Here is a 21,262-nt window from a genome sequence, read left to right as displayed (position 1 = left end):
AAGGGCAGATAGCAACCCAGCGCTTAGGAGCTGGGATCCTTGGCCAGATTCTCCATGCAACCTGTGACACTCAGGCATTTGGCTGACATGTCACCTGACATTTTCCCTCCAGCACCTTCATTTATTTCCCTTTGCAGTGTCAGTTTGGACGGCCAGCTTTATGAATAATTCAGCACTACTAAGCACAAAACTGCTCTTTAGCTTTTTTCTTCTTTTAAGCTTCATTCCAGCATAATCTCCCCTTCACTGCTTCTGGAGGAGCAAAACCTACAAGTGGAAAGCACATTGCCACAGCTATATGGACACACACCTGTATACGTGGGAATTAACCATTTGATAGAAATGAAGTGCTACTCAAAATTCTTCTTACCTTGCTGCTCTTGCTCATTGCTGCTTGGAATGATGGGGACACCCACTAATTTCTTACAGGCATATAGCAGATGTAAGGGTCAACAACCAGGCTATAAAGACAGTTTTGCAAACCAGGAAATAGACTCAGAAATAAAGAGGGGTCATTTCCCAGTTCTGTGGTATATTCCTGGTGTTGTTGCACTGAAATCAGTTCATCTCACTCAACAAATCCATTAATAACATAATAAATTAGTTAACCACAGTCACTTTTTCAACAGCTTTCCCAGGCAAAGGGGCTTTAAGATGAGCATGCATGTATTTCAGCAGCCATCTGTAAAATGAGGATGTTATCATCTCCTTTCTTGCTTTGTCTGGAAATCTGTTTTGCTGCCCCTCACTGCCAATCTGCAGCTCTAAGAAAAGCAACGTTCTAAATATGGCCAAAACCTGTAGGCATGCTGCTCCTAATAGTGCTATTGCTGGGACTGAGCCATCTTTCTTTCCCCAAAATTGCAGCACTCAGACCCTTTCCCTGAGAGGAGCAAGGGCTGTTTCTCTGGAACGTTGAACATTATTGCCCACGCAATTCTGACCTAATTTGTATGAGCAATTACTCTGTCTGGGAGCACCAGGCAGCACAGTCAGCGCATAACATCCAGCTGCAATAACTGCCTGTACAAATAAAGTGTATAGGTGACTGCTTGTTTCAGAAAACACAATTGCTACTATTAAATCTTATTCTTTACAACTCCCTGGCTGGAGAAAACTTGGTTCTTTTGTGTGAGGTTACACGTGGGTGTGCTCTTTCAGCAGCAGCAAAGCTCCAGTGCAGGCATCTGAAATAAGTAGTGAATGCATCCCTTTCTCTTTGGAAGTGATTTCCATATCCTGGAAAAGCTTCTGCACTTAACCTAAGCAGTGAGCATAGCTGCTCTTGAATCAGTGGTACATTAGCTGACAAAGTAATCTTCAGAAATGGTGGCTATTAATCTCTGCTGGCTTTTCTATGAGCTCTCATGCCCTGCTCCCTTCCGGCTGCCCAGATGCAGGCTGTGTTTGGTCGATGCTATCAGCATTTCATCAGGATGTATGCAATAACTCCACCTGTATCTGTAAGGAGCAGTCTCTATCCACCAAAGAGACAGAGCAGAAAACACTGTCTGTGCAATGCCTGCCTCTGATGACAGCGCTGCAGTGAGTGTGGCTGCTTAGAAATGAGCTGCTGTGAAAACAGCACCTCTGGGACTGCCAGACTCTGGATTTTGATCTCACACTGCTATGGATCCCAAGTAACTCCACGTGAGGCAGGGTTTTATAGCAGCCAGGCTCTGGGTGTTATCAGAGCTTGGAAACCTGCAGCTGTTCTTTTCCTTAAATTCCGCAACCTTATTGCACCTGCTAATCAAAAGATAAGAAGCAATTTCAAATTATCCCATATTGTGGTCACTTATATGAAATGTGTAGCCCCAGCAGTGTTTACATCCAACCAGATGCAGCAACACCAAGAGCTGTTCCCCTGACAAATTATTCTTTAGGGTCCAGTTTGGAAGGGAAGAGTCTTTACTGATGAGAGCTAAGAAAAAAATCGCTGCAGTAATAAACAAAATAATAAAACAAACAAAACAAAGTGGTAATCAAGATAAGGTTAAGAGTCAAAATAACAGAAATGCCAGATGCTGTTTCTCTGGGGGATAAATCAAATCTTTTGAATTGTTGGATCACTGCATATCTTCTATGTAGTCCTAATTCACATGACCACAACAGCTTCCCAAGAAAATAAAATCCATTTTTCAGTTAATATTGTTATCATACCCCAATCAGAAATGTACTCTCAGAAGCTAAAGGAAAACAGCAGTAAAATCAATATCCAGCTACAGCTTTTATTTTCAGCAGAGAGCTCCCATCACACACACCCTTTCCAGAACTTCAGTATAGTCAAATACTTTAATTTTAACCTCATGCTATCTGCTAGCTGAAAAACAACATCTGGGGAAATCCTTACTCAGGATTATCTGATATCTGAAGAATTACAGGATTAAGCCCAAACCAAGCAAAACATTGCTGTACCAAGGCATCTGGGGAACTGTCACTGTGATCAGATCCTCAATGGTACAGTCACAAAAAACAAGCAACTTGGCCTTAACAGCATCACCTTACCCAAAAGCTGAGTCACTGTCGATGCCAAGAGACACAGAAAAGGGCACCATGTCAAGATTTGAGCTTACAAAATTTGCTTCAGCTGTGATCAACTCTGCAACTGAGGTTTCCTCATAGGAATGGAAAATCACTTATGTGCGGGGTTGCTGTCTCCTTACAGTCTTCCCCAGGAGCAGGACTGAGCCATCCTTGGGTGCTTGGCTTGGCACGGTGTGGACACAGACTTGGACAAGGACACAGGCAGAGCAAGCCATGAACTTGTGCAGCCCAGACTGCGGAGAAAGAAGTCTAGACTTGTTACACATCTTTACTCTTTGGATCTGTCCTCAGCGGATTCCTGTTTGTATACGGATACCCAGCAACTCTCTGTTCTTGGCTTAGATATTGCCATGCATGTCTTTGATATAGAAACGCTCATAGATGGACAGTAGAGCGGATGGCAGTCCCAAGAGAAGATGTATTATCTGCCTACATTAAACTGCATCTAATTTTAAAAGCACCTCTGAGCATCCAGCCGCTGTGTTAAAGCTTTGACACTCATACACTGTAAGTTTGGCCTTACTCAACATACAGGGAGCACAGCCAAAAGTCAGAAGAGAGAACAGATGCCAGAGATGCAATGGCTTAAAATGCTCAAGATATGGATGAAAGGTGGAGACCCGAAGGATATCAGATTTACTGAGACATTTCTAAGGTCTTGCTGCAGTGTATGTGCAAAGAATCATAGAATCATAGAATCACAAAGTTGGAAAGGACCTGCAAGATCATCACGTCCAACCACCCTCGCAGCACCATTGCTACCACAAGCACTAAGCCGTACCTCATAGCTCCTCATTCCACCACCTCCCTGGGCAGGCCATTCCAGTGTCTGATCACCCTCTGAGAGAAAAAGTTCTTCTTTATGTCTAACCTAAATCTTCTCTGGCACAACTTGTGGCCGTTTCCTTGGGTCCTGTTTGTTGCCTGGGAGAAGAGGCCAAACCCTTCCTCATCACAACCTCCCTTCAGGCAGTTGCAGAGTGCAGTGAGGTCTCCCCTGAGCCTCCTGTTCTCCAGACTAAACAATGCCAGCTCCTTCAGCCGCTCCTCAGATTTGTGCTCCAGACCCCTCACCAGTTTCATTGCCCTTCTCTGGACACATTCCAGGGCCTCCATGACTTTCTTGCAGTGAGGGCCCCAAAACTGAACACAATACTCAAGGAGCGACCTCACCAGTGCTGAGTACAGGGCGATGATTACCTCCCTGCTCCTGCCAGACACACTGTTTCTAATGCAGACTAGGATGCCGTTGGCCCTCTTGGCCACCTGGGCACACTGTCGGCTCATGTTCAACTGAGCATCAACCAACACCTCCAGGTCCCTTTCCTCTTCACAGTCATCCAGTCACTCAGCCCCAAGCCCACAGCGCTGCATGGGGTTGTTGTGGCCAAAGTGCAGGACCCGGCACTTGGCCTTGTTGAACCTCATCCCATTCATCTCAGCACAGCAATCCAGCTATTTCACCAATCTGTAGCTGAGACTGTACTCAGCAGAGTAAGTGGAGATTTGTGAACTAAGTGGGCTGTGAGGCCAGACAGCCCATGAGAAAAAAGAAAAACGGGCTGCTCGGTTCATGGGAAGAAATGCAGAAGACTTCTGAAAAAGCTGCAAGTCATGTGCATAGGACCTCTTTCATTCAATTCTGCTCACGGTTCTTGGGGGACAGTATGACCTGAAGTTCCAAAACCCATTCGAAAAATGTCAGTCCCCCTCGAGACACCCGCAGTGCATTCCTCAAGCATGCATTCAACAGTCTGAGCAGGAAGTCATTCAAGTTCTCCATTTCTTAGAAATGCTCCAAGATTAATGTCCTTTTTCCACTGGACTTCTCCAGTCCTTTCACAAATTCCTGCAACAATTGTTTCCATGCAGAAAATTAAGAGACTCAAATGAGTCCAAGCTGGGAAAGATGGATTGGCACAAAACGCAACAGAAGTCTGAAGAGACATTTCCAAGCAAACTGGAAAAGATAATTCTTGCAAACATGGACCTCAGTGTTAGACTGTTGCAGTGGACCTAAGCCCAGCCCTAGCCTGTAGAACAGGCATGCAACCCATTATCAGTGTAGGGATGGCCTCCACCCTCTTTAGCTTGCTTTCAGAAGCATCTCACTTTTGGCAAAAAAGGGCCAAGAGAACAACAAAATGGCTCCCATGGCTCAAAAATATGACTAGAGAGATAAAACCAAAGAAGTTGGAATTGTTTAGCCTGAAGTAAAGGAATGACAACTGTTTTCAGCAGGTGTCTGGGAACAGGTGGAGGATCTGCCAACAGAGTCCTCTCCAAATGAGCCACAAGCATCTGCCAGGAGCTCCCTCTAGGCTGAGGGCCAGATGGGTCTCAGTGAAGCCCCTGCATGAAGCCATGTGTCATGGTATCTCCCCTCTATCACACCCTGCAGCATGCTCAGAGCTCCTGACACCCAGGCAGTGTTCCAGGACCAATCTAGATTCATAGGTCTCAGCTAATCCCAAAAATATCTGCTTTTGCTCAGAAGGGCTGATAGACAAGGCCCTGAGCAATGTGATCAAGCTGCTTCAAGCAAGAGATTGGAGACATCCATAGTGCCTTTCCCACCTGAATTATTTTGTGGAGGAAGCAAGAACAAACAGGTTCACCAATGTAACCCAAGCTTTTGAAGCAAAGCCAGACCTGGATTCATGCCTTCACCTCTCTAGGTTGTTTTACATGTGAAAATGCTCTGGCTCGAGGCAGGCACCCCTCTTTCCATACCTTTTCTAAGTGGAGACTTTCCAAAGGATGCAAAGCTATCAGAGTCCCATAGAAAGCAAACTGAAACAGGCAAAACAGATGGGCTGGAGTGTGGAGGCACTTACAGCAGATGGCACTACAATATTAAACTAACATTACCGTATGCTTAAGCCGTGGCCTGGATTGATGCTGATTGCAGAGCCTAGTGAAGCACACAGATGAGAAACAAGCCTCGTATTACTAAATCACCCTAGCAAGCATCCCCTTCCCATAGGAAAATGCCTCCCCAGCAGCTCTCTCAACAGCAGAGATGTGCTAACACAATGCAGACTACGTTCTGATGAACAAAAACCATTCACAATAACTTGAAGACTCTCACAGATCTCTGCTGGGAAACAATGTCTTGAGAAACTGCAAAATCAGCTTCTCTGCAGCCAGTAGCAGAGGTAGACACAGAGATTAAGGGGGAAAAAAACATGTGGCTTTGTGCATGTCCACAGTGTGACAGCTCTTGACAACACAGGAAGGCATGAGGGGTCACCCTTGTAGGTGACTAACCAGATTAACACTACAATGGTCCTTCAAAAGGCAGAGAAATCAGGATGTATATAGTAGGGTGGCATCAGCATTTTAGATGCTGAATTTTATCAGACTCTGTTTCTTGGCTGGAGGCCTTGCTTGGAGCCTGGGTCCTACCAGCTGTGCCATCTAGTGTGTGGGTTGCAGCATGACTGCAGCCCCAGGCTGGAGTCCCCCTTCTTCTGCAGTGAATTGCCATAAAATGCATAGAGCATCCAGACTCCTTGCTCTGGCTACTGGTAACACAAATATATCTGATCTTCCTTCTCTGTGTTTGAATATTTAAAACAAAAATGAAATTGTCTTGGCAACCTCCTCCTCACAAAACTACATCCAGAAGGGCTCCAAATCCTGATGGAATGGGCTGTGTCAAGCACTGCAACCTTTCTGACCGTGCAAAAAAGCAAATGTATCTGACTAGCAGTTAACAGCATGGGGTTAGCTCTGTTATTACAACCTGTGATACTCAGCTCCAGTAAAAAGGAGGTAGGAAGTCAATGCCCATTTTTGTTATTGTCACTGGATGGCAACAGACATTAAGCAGAGACATTGAGTTATCACTGCAGAAACCTCACATCCATTTGCTGCTCTCTGCCTTGATGGAATTACAGTATCACACTGCAAAATAGTTCATACTTAGACATGAAGCTGGTGGCTATTTTTAAATTTCATATACCTGGCTGTGAGCAGGCCAAAGGCAACAGAAATACCTAAAATTGGGTGTCAAAAGCACAGCTATGTGAGTGTAACAGCTTCATTCGATCCACTGATTTTCCATTAAGCTTCAGAAATGCTGAGCTTGCACTGCCCTGAGCTCAGGTGGAACTTTGTGATGGCTACAGTGAGGTCAGTCCCCACGTGGACTCTAGGAACATCACGAAAATCATTCTGTCTAAATGGTGCCATGTGGTGGTGGACCAGCACTACCAAGGTGACATGAAATAAGGAGGTAACATAAACTCTGGAAGGTTTTGTCTTCTGTCTACATAGTGTTGCATGTTGGTATCCTCTTTATGATAGACACTTATAATTAAGATAATTCTCTTCATGATTTGGATGACATCATTTTGCTGCACTTCCATTGAGTGGCACTGTGCCATACCCCTATGTTCTTACCACTAGGCTGAATGTGGTCCATGCCAAATGCCTGGTGTGTGAACCCAAGTTGGCATATGGCGTGTATTTAATGCCTCTGTTGAAAAGCTCTGCCAAGATCTCAGGTCAGTGCTACAAAGGCATCCACTGTCCCCTTGGATGTGCTCTGCCTTGCTATTTTTCTGCCAGCCAATCCCACTTCAAGGTCATGCAGCCTCGGGAGACACAAGAGGAATGCTCTGGTTCCACCAGGACACTTAATGTGCCCCCTCAGTTCACCTCTGAAAAACAGCTTAAGAGTTTCATGTGAATTCATGTCAGTTCATAAGCAAGGGGGTAAATTCTTCTTTCCCAGGTCAGGAGAGTTCCATATTCTATATTCAACACATAAATTTAATTGGTACCCAGATACAGCAACCTGTAGAGCAAATACCCATGACAGGAAGGCAGAGTAAACCAGACACTGCAATCATTCACATTTCATACCTTGATCCCATCTCTTCCTACCCTGAAACCTGCTTTAAAAATAACACAAGATTTAGCAATAATCTTCTTGGTAGACCTTATGTTTTTGTTCTCCTTGTCTCTGACCCTTGAGCATCATAAGGGAGAAAAGCAGAAACTAAAATACAGTACTTGCGCATCACCAAGCAGTAATTAGCTGTGATTCTGTGATTCTGTCTCATATCTGTTCTGGAGAAAACTTTCCTGGCACGACAGACCTATGGGAATGTAGATAGGAAACACAGACATGCTGTGATACGGAAAGAAAGTCATGCACACAGGGATCTTCTATGACTGTCACATGGGAACAAGCCCCTGCTAGCATCTAAACTTTCTGCAACGGCAGAAAGTAGAGGGAAAAGTTAGTCCAAAGAACTCCAAATAAAATCAAGAGAAACTGGATTTGTAATGTATGTAGGTGCACTGAGTTCAGCAGAACTATAGACAGCTGAAGTTTGGCATTTTGGATTTTGTGTTGGGTTATGCTTTGAGTTCAAAGACACTTGTATGGCCTGGAAGAAAAAAATCTCTCTGAGGAAACAGACCTCTTCTAAAGAGAGGTTGCAAGGCAGCATGAGGGATTTTCCAGGAAAGCTGATCTGTTAACAAGGGTTCACGTCCCTGCAAATTGTATTGGGGCCTGAAAACTCCACATCACAGTGAAATAAGCTGTCCTTCTGGTATTGCCCAGGTACTTCCCCAAATCTAAGATCTTGAGTTGTCTGCCTAGTGCAACTTTGAGCATTTGATGCGATTGCAGGAATCAGCAGAAACCATACCCAACCTACATACTGCAGGAAGGCTGTGCAAGGGAAATTCAATCAGCCCTGCAGTTTTGAGGGCTTGGGCAGGGCCTGGGCAAAGCCTTGCAAAAGGGGAATTTGGGAATGGGGAGAGAAAAGATGGAGCCCACTGAGCAGTAAAAGAACTAAGAGATACACAGTGCGATGCTGTGTGCTCTGAGATCTGGTAGGAAAACATACTAAGGAGCAATAATGATGTTTGTTATTCAGCCTATTAATGTTATTAATTCATTATCCCTAAGAATATCAGTAATAACATATCTAATTGCTCTGCAGATTTTACAGTAGGCTCCTCAGCACATTATGCATGTTCAGGCTGCTTCCTTACCATACTCACATGCTTAGTTCACAGTACTAGATAAATCAGATGTAAGTGTGCCACAAATGTGCCTGCCACATCTCCAGGCCATCATGTGGTCAGTAGACAAGTATGGACGGACAAAAAAGATGCTCACTGAGCAGCAGAGACTGGGGTTGTCTGAGCTCTATCTAGCGTTTTGTAGGGAAGCAGCAGCTCTCTGCATGCCAGCCTCTGCCAGGGGCACAGCAGGCTTGAGCTGCCCCAACGTTCCTTTCTGCTGCAAATCTGGGGATACCTGCTTTGTCATAGCCATACCCAGCTTCAAGCTGTGGTTACCCAATACCAGTAGCATCTCCTGGTCAACAGTGCAAATATCTCCCTTGCAAGGAGCAGACACTTCCCTCTCCTCCCCCTTCTTCCCAGGTAACAGTGATAGGATAAGAGGTAATGGCACTAAGCTGTGTCAGGGAAAGTTCAGGTTGGATATTAGGAAAAGTTTCTTCTCAGAAAGAGTAGTAAAGAAGTAAAGAAATAGCATTAGAAGGCTGCCCAGGGATGTGGTGGAATCACTGTCCCTGGAGGTGTTCAAGAATAGGGTAGATGTGGTACTGAGAGACATGGTCAGTGGGAATGGTGGGAATGGACAGGGATTGGACTTGGTGATCTTAAAGGTCTTTTCCAACTTATAATTCTCAGTAGCATTGCAAAAATCTACGAAAACATCTACATTTACCTTTCTGCTTATTTAAAAACGGCAGTAGAGGCAAAGCCAAGGGGCTTCTTTTCCCAGAGTCCTTGGAAGACACTTTACTTTGGTTAACAACAGTTTCTTCAATGGGTTTCTTCAGGATTATTCTTTCCTTCAGCTCCTCAGTGCTGACAGCAGATGTTGGAGGCTCAGAGCTTACTTTCGGGGCAACAAAAGAGCATTTCAGGTAGGATGCAGAGTCTGCCAGGTTCTCCCTGTTCATCCTGCTCTCCGTTGTTTTACTAGCTTCATAGTCCAAGGCGCTGGCACGTGAGCTATTCTCTTCCTTGATAATGTCCATTACCATGGGCTTCATGAGAGGGGAGTCCTGCTCCCTCTTTGGGCTCTCTTCAGAGGCCGATGAGGCATCACAGGATTCAATTATGAGCTCGCTATCGAGCTCAGCCTCCCGCTCCTCTCGCAGGATGCTGTACTGGATGGATGGGGAGGCAGGTGAGGGAGGGGGCCCTCCGATGTGGCTGAAGGTCATGTAGTTGGAGTGCAGCACCTCCTCGGCAGCCAGTGGGTCCTCCGAGACCAGTTCGATCTCTGAGTCCCCAGACTCGGCACTGCTGGCTTCGTTATCCAGGGGTGAGGGGACAGCAGGGTGCCCAGGCTTCATCTTCTGCTCTTGTTTCTCTGCAGAAATGGCTGGTGACTGCTGCACCTCAGAAGTCTCGAAGGAGAAGCCTTTTGCTTCCTTAATGGCACTGATGAGCTCATCCTCTGACAGGCTGCCTTTGCCCTGTGATTCTGAGCCTGACGGTTCTGTGCACAGAAAGATAGGGAGAAAAAAAATGGAAAAAAAAAATTAATAAAAAGTGGTATTCTCTGGCTGCTTAGGCAACAAACAATAGATTTGACACTAGCATGGATCCCTCTAGAAGAGCTGGTAACAGGCAGAAAGCCATTTAATCTGGGGTGACTAACAGTTATCACAGCTTGTCCTCATAGGTTATTTCCTATATTATAAAAGCAGTATCATTATCATCAGTTAGCAGGAGAAAAGCTGAGGCACAAAGGTGACAGTGATCTGAGCTTGGCCAGTGGCTCAGCAGCATGATTTGTAGCAGGAAAATCACCAGTCATGAGGAACTTGGGAGTCAGGGAACCAGCAGGTTTCTGATAGTCATGATTGTAACGGCCTACGTGTAGCTACTAGTAATGTAAAGCTAACTTCTGAGGTTGACTTTCTGGAGTCTGGGGAGGTGACAGTGAATTCTGTTTGCTTTTATCTCAGCTACGTTTGAGAATGAGATCCACTATAGTGAATTAATATTCACTAATATTACTGTTGTTTGCCACAACAGTGAAAGACCAACTTGTCACCAAAGATTTGAAACAAAATTTTCTCTGAGGCTAAATAACATTTCTCTGCATATTCTATCTTACTGTTCAGGGAAGAATAAATATTTGGCGAAAATAAGAAAACAAAAAGGTTGGTTGGTCAGCCAAGGTCAGGGAAAAGCCCACATCCCGTATGAGAAGGAAATCCCATATAGGGCTTGTACCTGTTCTGCTTTCCCAAAGATCTCCTTGTCAAATGCAATTTCATAATTAAATTAAAAAGAAAGTAAAATTGCACATAAAGTTCATGAGATGTGAGGGCTGCAGCAGGAGGTACATCAGCAGCTTTTCTCAAAGAAGTTTCCACTGATCATTCACCAAGCATCAGCCATCAGGAATCCCAGACCACAAAACTTTGAACAAGGCCAGATAGGCCATGAACCACAGGGTGCTTTTCCCATTGGACTCCTGAGCCTTCTGACCGTTCCATTAGTGGTAATTAATGCACCAGTCTTCCATGGTTCATCCATCTACCATTTGCCACACGGCAGCTTTCCCCTTGCATTTCATAGGACTGATGCAGAGATCACAGAATGATAGAATTGTTTGAGTTGGAAGGGCCCTCTAAAGGTCATCTTCTTCAACTCCCCTTCAAAGAACAGGGATGCCTACAGCTTGAGCAGGTGCTCAGAGACCCATCCAGCCTGGCCTTTAATGTTGTATTAAGGGCTTAGCAGGGGAATATTGGTGGTAGGTGGATGATTGGACTGGATGATCTTGGAGGTCTTTTCCAACCTTGGGAATTCTATGTTTTACGATTCTACTGTGTCCTGCTGAGAGATGGGCAAGAATTACAACCCCCTCTCTGCTCCCTAAGCAGCTTTGTTTTGTACATCTATCAATACACACCTCAGCAGCAGTCTTGAACACATCACTGGTGTGTCTGCAGCTCCTCTAACAAAATAGCTCTCATAGAACATACTCATCTCATATCTGGCAGTTTGTAGCCCTTAGCCATGACATTTGCCTTGATAAGAGGGAGTCCTCTGTGGCAAGGAGCAGCCACTACAAGGCTCAGCCACTACAAGGCTCAGCCACATACTGTTCACCTGCTGCGATGAGATTCAGTTACCTAGAGCCATTCAGTCCTTTCAAAGCCGCCAAGGATGGCATAAATAATAATTAGTGCCTGAAGTTCTTAATTACTTCTTAGTACAAAAAGCGTAAATCGATAAAAACTTGAAGATGTAGTGTGTGATATCACCCAATCAAATAAAAGAAGAAAAATGGAATGCTTTAAAGCTAATTTATTTTCTAACTAACACAGGCTGTTAGAGTTGACGGGGACTCCTTTTTTCTTCTTTTCTGAAGGTGCACAAATGCGTGCACAGTTCTGGAGGAGTTTCACTCAGTGTGTCAGTGAGGGTAGAAGTCCCAAACTGCCATTTTATGGGAATTCCACTGCACTTTGACATGCTCCTAGAATTCATTAAGAAATGAACATTCTGGCATGAGGACACTCATTTTCAATGAACAGGATATTGATCCAGGATGCTGAAATTTAATTTCAAGTTTGAAAATTCTGTTTCCTGACGGAGAATCTCATTTCTTTTTAAAATGCCACACTGCTTCCATGTTTTAACGGTGAATGGCAGTGTATAATGTAGGAAATGAGGAACAGATATTATACAACACTGCAGTAATCAGATGATAGGAAAACATAAGGGATTTTGGTGCCCTCCACCCCCCACTTCCAGCAGTAGAAGCCAGCAATCAGCAGCTTTTATTAGAAATTGGCCCTTCGTCCCTCTGTAAATGAGATGACAGCATTTCCCTCATCAGCTTTTTTCCAAGAGCAGCACTTTCACCTAAAAACAGTGCTCATTTTTAACAATTCAACCCAATGCTTTTCAAGGGCAAAAAGGCATTAAACATCCATTAAAATCTAAAAAAAATAACCCAGCCCTTCACAGCACTCTGGTCCTGCATCCTTGAGGCAGTGTGGTCAGACGGGATCACTAGGAGATCCCAAAATAACTGACAGTACACCTGATGGCATCCTGCTGACCACCAGCAATGAGAAAAGCTACAAGAGCAGAGCAGAAACACCTCCACCACGAAGATTTGTTACCATCAGTGATTCCACAGCGACTGCACAAATGCAGAGCTAACATTACAACCACATGCTGAACAGCAAAAAAGACGATGGTGACAGCGTTACCTGTGCCAGAGGATGGTGGTGTGACAGAGCCTGGGCTGTCATCTTCTGGCTCTGACACTGTCACTGTGGGTACCACTTCATGGCTCGGCTTCAGGCCAGATTGGGGCTGCGTGAGACTCGCCTCTTTGCTGGTGGCCTCTCTGGCCCCAGGGGTCTCAGTGAGTGTGATCTTGACAGGAGCTGTCACCACAGAGGCGTTGTGCTGGTCTCTAAGCCTTTTGTCTTCAAGTGGGTCTTGCTCTTTGGGAACCTTTGTGGCCTCTGAAACTGCTGTCCTCTGAGGTTCAGCAGCATGGCCAGATCCGATGGGTGATCCTCGGTACTCATCGATAAGATCTGGGCTCTCATCTTCCAAGTCTGGATCGTGTTTTTCTTGGTACTTTATTTCTTCTGGTCTACTTATGTCCATGTATTTATAACCTTCCACTTTCATGGGATCCGCTAAGGTTTTGTCAACCTCAGCAGACTCTGCAGGTGTCATCTCAATTCCTGAATCCAAGCTAAACAAGCCACGGGACTCAAACCCAGTCACATCTTGAACGGGATGCCCCAGTGCATTAAAGCCTTCTGTGCTGCCTGAGCAGGGGATGGGGCTGTTCTCCTGCTGGTAAATGCCCGTGAAGTAGGTGTTGTCCCGGGGAGTGGTGTAGTGAACATCTGAGATCAGGGAGGTGTAGAAGGAGCTGTCAGCCCCATTGGCTGAGCTGGAGCCATAGTCAAAGAGGTGTGATGAGGCCGTGACACCTGCAGTAAATGCATAAAACAGCACTGTGAGAAGGCAAGTACCAGCATGTACTTTTGCAGACTTTCTGCAAAAAAAAAAAAACAACCACCACTTCTGGGAGTTGTAGTTTATTCTTCTGAGACCAAGAAACCAGAAATACTGACAATCCACACAACTGCAGCATTCATTCTTTAACACCCAGTAGACTACATGATGTTATGATGTGGAATACAGATGAAAAAAAAACAAAACCAGAAAGCCACACCACGTTCATCATCTATGTTGCACAGCAGCATAAAAGCAGTGAAACCTTTACACATACTCCTGCATCATTTCCATGCACTGCCTTTGATTTCCTTATTGTACTTTAAGTTTCTGGGGATGTGGCTAAATTAATTATAAAAGGGAGCCACTCTGCAGCATCAACAGAGGGCACAGTTTAGCAACAGAACTTGAAGATTCCCTCAGTGGAAGCTGGAGGAGGGGAGAAAAGTGTTCATAGGGGCTGCTGGATCAGGACGTAAAGGAACAAAGCTGATGCCTATAGGATCTGCTGCCTGTTAGTGTTAACTGTTTACATGCTGGTGCACACAGCACTGGAGAGGCCAGCTGGCTTTCTTCAACCTCTGCTCATCACTTTCCAAGAGATACACAGTTCCTGATCCGCTCCACACGTGCAGTGTCCTGGGCTACCAATCACAAGGCAAACTAAAGGGACACTGCTGCAGCTACAATGTCAGAAGCTGCAAGGTGTCTGTGGAAATGCCCCTGAGCTGTTTGCAATTATTTTCTTTCCTCTTTGCACATACACAACAACACCATCTATAAGTATACGTCGCAGTCACTTTTGTCTGACTGCCAAGAGGTATATGCAGCTTGTATACTGAGCTGTGAGCAACATATTTTTCCCCTCAGCACTCCTCAGCATCTAACCATAGGCTCTGTTTTATCACAGACTTGTTGGATTTCACATGCACAGCCCAAACCCTGCACAAAGGCAGACAACCAGCTCCCTTGTGTTTTGTTGTTGTTGTTGTTGTTGTTTTTTGCATTGCTCATTGCAAGCAGCACACAATTTCTCTTCCCCAGACTGGAAAGGCATATGCACTCTTTCACAAAGGGAAACTTGGTAACAGAGAGAAAAAGCACCCTGAAAGTGCTATATAAACTCCTCCCAAGGCTGCAGCGAGGTCTCTCAGAGCCTTCTCTTCTCCAGGCTGGACAAGCAGTCTGGCTTCAGTCTGGACTGAGTCTGCCTTCATAGGAGAAGTGCTCCAGCCCTCTAAGCATTCTCCCGGCTCTCCTCTGGACTCACTCCAACAGCCCTACATCTTTCTTGTGCTCAGAACCCAAGCCTGAATGCCGTATTAAAAAAAAGAAGAAAAAAAAGGCAAATTCTAAAATGATCAGCAAGCGAAAAAGGGACAGGCTAATTTTCTTGCAAAACTTTTCTTGCTGAACTGCTAACTTACTTTTTGAGAATTACTCATGAACAGGTTTGCATTTTCACAGATGTGTTGGTTAGCTAAAATTATTTGACGCACTGTTTATGCCAACAAGTTCCAGGCTGTTGAACTGCTGACTAACGTCTACTTTCATAATTGACTGTTTGTGCTTGGCTACCGAAATCATGGAGTTTTGGAGCTGCCCTTTCATTAGCTGATCCCCAGGAGCCTCACGGCCCTGATCCAAAGCCCAGTGAATTCACTAGAAAAAATCCCGCTGATACTGAGTGCATCAGCAACACGGATGAGCTCAGGATGGCAGTGCAGCCCTTGCTGCTTTGGGTGCTCACAAAAAATGCAGCAGCAGCAGCAAGCAGAAACCACAAGAGCTGACTTCAAATGGACTCATTGATCATGAGCCTGTTCTTTTTTCTTTGCAGTGTTTTTGCAGATAAAGGTGAAACGGTCCATGCGTTTCTCCTTGGAGTCCAGGCGCACATGAGCAAGCAGGGTTTGCAGCAGCAGGACAGAGGGATCCTAACTCACACAGCAACTGCAGAACCAAAAGCTCAAAGGCAGCTAAAATCACCTAATTACTGGGACTTAATGCTCTATTTCCACAGAGAATGACTGAAAGCCATTGCTAAAAGTGTCTCTTAGTGGGGAAACGTGAATACATTGCTATTAGGCTGGCTATTAAAGACATGGAAACCTGCAGAAGCTGAGCTGGTTTTTTGCTGAAGAATGGAGCATTCAGAGCCCAGTGATTAAGCAATGCCTTCCCTAATTTTAAGTTTATTTAGTTCAATATCCGTGGGAAGGAGAAGCCTTGAATAGCTCTGGTAACGGATGGCAGGATCAGCTCTGAAGTTACACTCATTACAAAGGGTTTTTTAAAAACTGGATGTCTCTCAAATATGCCCAAAAACCTGCCTGCCAGTTCAGGTAAAGCCAAGCCATTCAGAGCTGGGAACAGCAGTCATGTTTGCTTGTAACACAAGCCCTAGGGAAATCATTGCACTTCCTGCAACCCCCGAAGAAGTAATAGGTCTGATTCCAGCATTCTGAGCACAGTGAGAGCTCACTAAGTCGCATGCAATTTCATCAATTGTAAAGAAATTCCCCCCCCCCTTTTTTTTTTTTTTTTGGAAAACAATTGCTTTCTTTCCTCAGAATAAGTAACTGAATGCTTCAAAGATCCTCCCCTACAGCGTTTGAGTTTAGCAACTGACAGAGCACAATAAGTTAGAAATGATGGGTTCGTACACAGTAACTCTTAATTTAAGACGAGCAGCTGAAGACCAACTTGGATCAATGAAAGCTGCAGTGCTCCAGCACATGGGAAGGAGTTGGGATTAGGTTAGTTGAGGAGTTGAAGTGAGGATAACAGACAAGAAAAAGAGCTAATTTAAATGAAAATGATGGGTTTTTTTTGAGTATGCTCAATCTTCTTCAAATTGATCGCTTCAGAATATGGTGTTCACTTAGTTGAAGTCATGTGAATATGTTACATGCTAACCTGCTTTTCTCCACCCTCACATACAGCTCTGATGACCTTCTGAGGCACGGACAGATGGATGCAGAAGGACATGGAATTTGGTCTGTAGAACAGCTGGCAACCCCACCATATGATGTTCAGTATTTATTGTGCGTCAGTGCCTTGGTCAGAGTTATTAATTTCTCCAAAGAGAAGAGGGAGAACTAATCTTTAATTAGATGATACTCTTTTTACAGCCTGGAGCTGCACCAAGAAGGAGAAGAACTGCACCTTGAGGAACCCTGGTTTCCATAACCTTTTCCAGATGAAAGCAGAGCAGATTTAGAAGAGCCCTCCAGCAAATTCCTGTAGACAGAAAATTCTTTTGACAAGTTGACTCTGAGAGCAAGCAGGAGAAAGGCTCCACCTCAGCCTCAATGCAGTGAGGGTTGTAAATGTGATCATTTACAAGGCAGAGGTAACAATGAAAAAGTCCCATGAACAAGGGGACTGCTGTGTGACTGGCCTAAGTGATACTGCAGGGTCTCTCAGACACCAGAGTAAGTCATCACTGGGGCTTCCTCTCTGATAGACTGCATAGGTTGTGCTTACAAATCCCATATCAGCAGCTCAGCTTCCAGCCTCTCCATTTTTATGTTTCAGATACATGCTTTAGGTTGGATAGGTGGAAAAATTTCTTCTCAGAAAGAGCAATCAGACACTGGCACAGCTGCCTAGGGAAGTGATGGAGTCACCATCCCTGGAGGTGCTCAAGAAACAAGGAGATGTGGCACTGAAGGACGTGGTCAGTGGGCATGGTGGGGATAGGTTGACGGTTGGACTTCGTGTTCTTAGAGATCTTTCCCAACCTTAATAATTATATGATTCTATAATCTTTCTGCTTGCTTCCACATATACAATAAAAGTAGCTATTAAGCAGCCTGGCCTCTTCTGTGCCAACCTTTGCAATTTTGACATCAGCCACAAGTAACGAGCTTGGTTACAAGTCCAACCTCAAACCTTGGGGATGCTGCAGAGATTTCCAGACATCCTTGGCTGGTACTGCTCCCAGCAGGGGTGAAGGTAGCTTGCAGCAGGGACAGACATTTCCCAGCGTAATGCCAAATCATCCAAAACCTTGAAACCAGCTGGGTAGAATCACAGAATTGTCTGAGTTAGAAGTAACCTTTAAAGGCCATCTGGTCCAACCCCCCTGCAATGAACAAGGACATCTACTGCTAAGTCAGGTTGCTCAGAGTCCTGTCCAGCCCGATCATGACTATCATGGGTACCCCAGGGATATCTGAATGTACCACTTGGGAGCCACACTCTCAGTTTTACAAGGCCCTGCTCCCTGAACTTCTAACACATGACTTCTAACCCAGTGTCCAGGCAAACCTCACAACTGCTTGAACACTTGAGTGAAAATTTAAATGGCGAGTGAAACCCAAACTTCTGAGAGCTCATCTATCTCCCTGCCAAGTGTAGCATTACCATGCTGTGGTGATTTAACTTCAGTAAGTCAGCTCTCAGCCTCCCCTGGATTAGCTTCTCTTGGTAGCCAAAGCCAGCTATCAGCCCTAAGCTGTCCTACCTCCAGATGCTGTAGGTTTGATGCACAGTGCCATCCTACCTCCAGATGCTGCATATTTGACACACAGAGCAGCAGGCTGCTTGTAATACAGCTTCTCTGAGCCTGCAGCCCTGGCAGCAGGACCAGCTCTTCCCAGCTGCCAGGAGATGGTGCTCTTTCTTTTAGCTCAGGATTTTCAAAGCCAGTTCATAGGTTGGCAACTTCTTTTCCTCCAAAACTCTCTTTGATATTGGCTGCAGGAAGAATACAGCTCTGCAGGGCACAGCATTCGCAAAAAGAACAGCCAACTTCTCAAAGTCATCTTGGTACTCATTTGTACAATAGATGTTACAAGAAAACTGCATATACCAGAAGGATACACGCTCCTGTTCTGTTTCCCCTGGTTCACTGCATGGCTCCTGAATGTGCTAGGGCAACTGAGGGCAGCAAGAGGGCTGCTTGCACCGTCTCAGACAAATTAGTGATATGCTTTGACGCATATAAAACTCTTCCTGTGAGTCAATTTACAGAGGATTTGAGATCCTGCTGCCTCCAGCCCCAGTGTCTTGGCTGTCTGGTAAGCCATCATACCAGCCACCAGATCCAAGGCTTCTCTCTGTGCTGGGACCCCAACTCCCAGAAAGCTTTGGCTGCTGAAGATGAGCACCCTTTACTGACCCACCATCCAGTATGCACAGGGGCTGGGAATGAAGGCAAATTGCTGTCAGGATCCTACCTCTAGAGCCTCCAGCATTTTGGAGAGCATTGGTCTGGGGGATCCCAGTTGAGATGCTCCCCTCCACCGCCAGCATCAGGTCCCCACTGTATCATATAGAAACATGGTCCTGCTGCACAGCTTCCCCAGACCGTGCCCTGGGGCTCATCCTACTGCCCCAGCAATCTCTGACTTCTGAAAAGAACAGGGGAGCGAGGATCAGGCCCTGGCTCAGCTGCTGAGTGCTACAACCCTGCCTGTGGGAGGGATGTGTAGGAAAAACACTGATGAGCTTCTAATAACATTAAAACAGATCCACTCTGGGGAATGCAGGACGTGCTGTGCTACAACCCCATCGTTCTGGCAGGCTATTAACAGTAGCTTTTGTTGTTGTAGACTCTGCACTGAAACAGCAAGCATCTCCCTGTCAGCACTGCCCCAAACAAACACAAAGTTCATCTCTCAAACATTGGTGAATTGCTGCTCTGGGTACCCAGTGCACCCCAGACCAAGCCAAGCCTAACATTACTGGTGAAGAGCAGGGCTTGGTTTGGTGATGCTGAATATCCTTAGTCCCATAAGCATCCCCAGAGCTCACTGGATCTGATGGGTGCCCCAAAGCCAACAGGCAGGCATGCAGTGTGAACTCACAGTGAGTGAGTCAGCAGTTCCCATCCCCATGTGCTTTTGTGCTACAGAGAGTTCCAATCTGACCTGGCAGCAAAACCCAGTATCAGGTCCATGACAACCTTCCCCTGTAGTCTGGGCAGCATGAAACATCACAAACACCAGAAGATGAACTCTCAGAGTAGTATAAAAACAATTAAAAACTCGCATAAAGTTTCAAAATTTCATTTCCTGCTAGAAATACAGCTGCACCAGATCTTCATAATCGGCAGAAAAGAATACAAACATCCCTTTTTAATTTTTAACAAAAATCAGTTTCAGGGAAATAAAAAGTGAGATGCTGTGATAGTATCAGCAGGGGTAACATGATGGTCAGTAGGGTTCCGTGATATTGAAGTTCTGCCTAAAACACAATCAAATGTGCTTTGCTAAGGTTTATTAAGCCCCACTTATGAAAATATCCATTCTCATTTCACCAGACTCACATTTCCCCTGGAAGGATCAAACTTCACTGAGTTTATCAGATAAATCTTCCAAGCCCTAAATGAGACTGCACCTAAATCACACTTTCCAAATGATCTGAGATGAAGCCCAACTCTGTTTAGATCCCTACCCATAGGAGTTGCTCAAAATTTGGATGTGTTTGGCTAAGTCCCTTTTCAGATTCTCAGATATTTTAATTCCATTTCAGACATGACTGAGGAGTTTGAGCTGTTGACTGCTTACACCCCCAGCTGCTACTTCCCAATCATAAAATCATGGAATAGCCTGAGTTGGAAGGGAACTGTATGGATTATCAAATCCAATTCCTGGCTTTTCACAGGGCTACCCAAAAATCAGACCGGCTGGTGGCTCCCCGAGCCCAGTCCAGGCTGTCCTTCAATGTCCCTGCAGAATCCCCCTTTCCCTTGCCAGCCTCCCCCTGTGGCTCTGCTTTGAGACCCCCCGTACCCCAAGCTCCACCTTGGCCGGCTCCTAGACACCCCCAAACTCAGCTTCCCTCACTTGCTGCAAGGCAATCTGCAGTGGCATGGCTGCAGCCTGGAAAAGGGAAAAATATCAACTCTGACACCCTGATAAAACTGGGACAGAAATCGTTGCCCTACAGCTCCAGGCTCTTTCACGCGTGGGAAGGGCTTGATGGCAAAGAGGTAAGAGCTGCTGCTGGGGAAGGAACGGTGCTAAAATGTCAGTCCTGAAGGAAGGGAGGGATACACACATTTTGAGGATTGCTGAGTTCTCTCTGTGCCACACATGCCTGACTGCAACATCTCATGGAAATTCAGCTGTTAAAAATGAACAAAAAAGGAAGAGAGGATCAGCTAGCACTTGGGCTTGGCTCACTGTGCCCCAGGCCTGGAGCACCCCAGCAGTGTGAAGCTTACAGTGAGACAGGGCGACAACTGCAGCAACATTCAGCTGAAATCACTGAGAGCTCTCAAGGGGAAAATTAATTTTGTGACAATGCAGAGTAGCTACAACAATGTCTCAGGTACAGAAATTCAGAGAGAAAACCAGCTGCGAGCCACTGAGGTCTGGGGCAGGGCAGGAACAACTCCACAAAGGCAGTACCTACATGAAGAAGAGTGGGAGAGAAGTACAAGGCCCTAGGAACCAGCAAATAGAATCATAGCATGGCTCACATTGGAAGAGATCTCAAAGATCATCAAGCTCCAACCCCCTGTTGCCAATCACAGAATAAACTGCCCAGGGCCCATTCAACTGGCCCTGAATACCCCCAGCGATGGGTCATCCACATAGAGATGATATGGTACTGGCCACAAATCACAATCAAGTCTAATACCCAAGGAAAAGCAGGGAAATCCACATCAGAAGACATGGTAGCATGAGGTTGATGGAGGTGAAGAGCTGAAGCTCCAGAATCCCCATCTTTGGTTTTCCAC

General features: G+C 45.5%; 1 protein-coding gene across 1 annotated transcript in view; it reads right to left on the bottom strand.

Moving 5' to 3' along the window:
- The window catches only part of RTN1 (reticulon 1), a 40,781-nt gene extending 27,240 nt beyond the window's left edge, over positions 1 to 13,541 (bottom strand). Inside the window, exons 1-2 of the mRNA XM_031553729.1 lie at positions 12,798 to 13,541; positions 9,275 to 10,057 (exon numbers count right to left, since the gene is read on the bottom strand). Of these exons, the coding sequence (XP_031409589.1) occupies positions 9,275 to 10,057; positions 12,798 to 13,278 (1,264 nt within the window). The 5' untranslated portion in view covers positions 13,279 to 13,541. The remainder of the gene's footprint in view (positions 1 to 9,274; positions 10,058 to 12,797) is intronic.
- Between the last annotated feature and the right edge of the window lie 7,721 nt (positions 13,542 to 21,262).

The sequence above is a fragment of the Meleagris gallopavo genome, chromosome 5, assembly GCF_000146605.3.
Source record: "Meleagris gallopavo isolate NT-WF06-2002-E0010 breed Aviagen turkey brand Nicholas breeding stock chromosome 5, Turkey_5.1, whole genome shotgun sequence".
In the NCBI taxonomy this organism is placed as follows: Eukaryota; Metazoa; Chordata; class Aves; order Galliformes; family Phasianidae; genus Meleagris; species Meleagris gallopavo.
The sequence above is the reverse complement of the archived record's forward strand: the minus strand, read 5'-3'. Positions and strand labels throughout refer to the sequence as shown.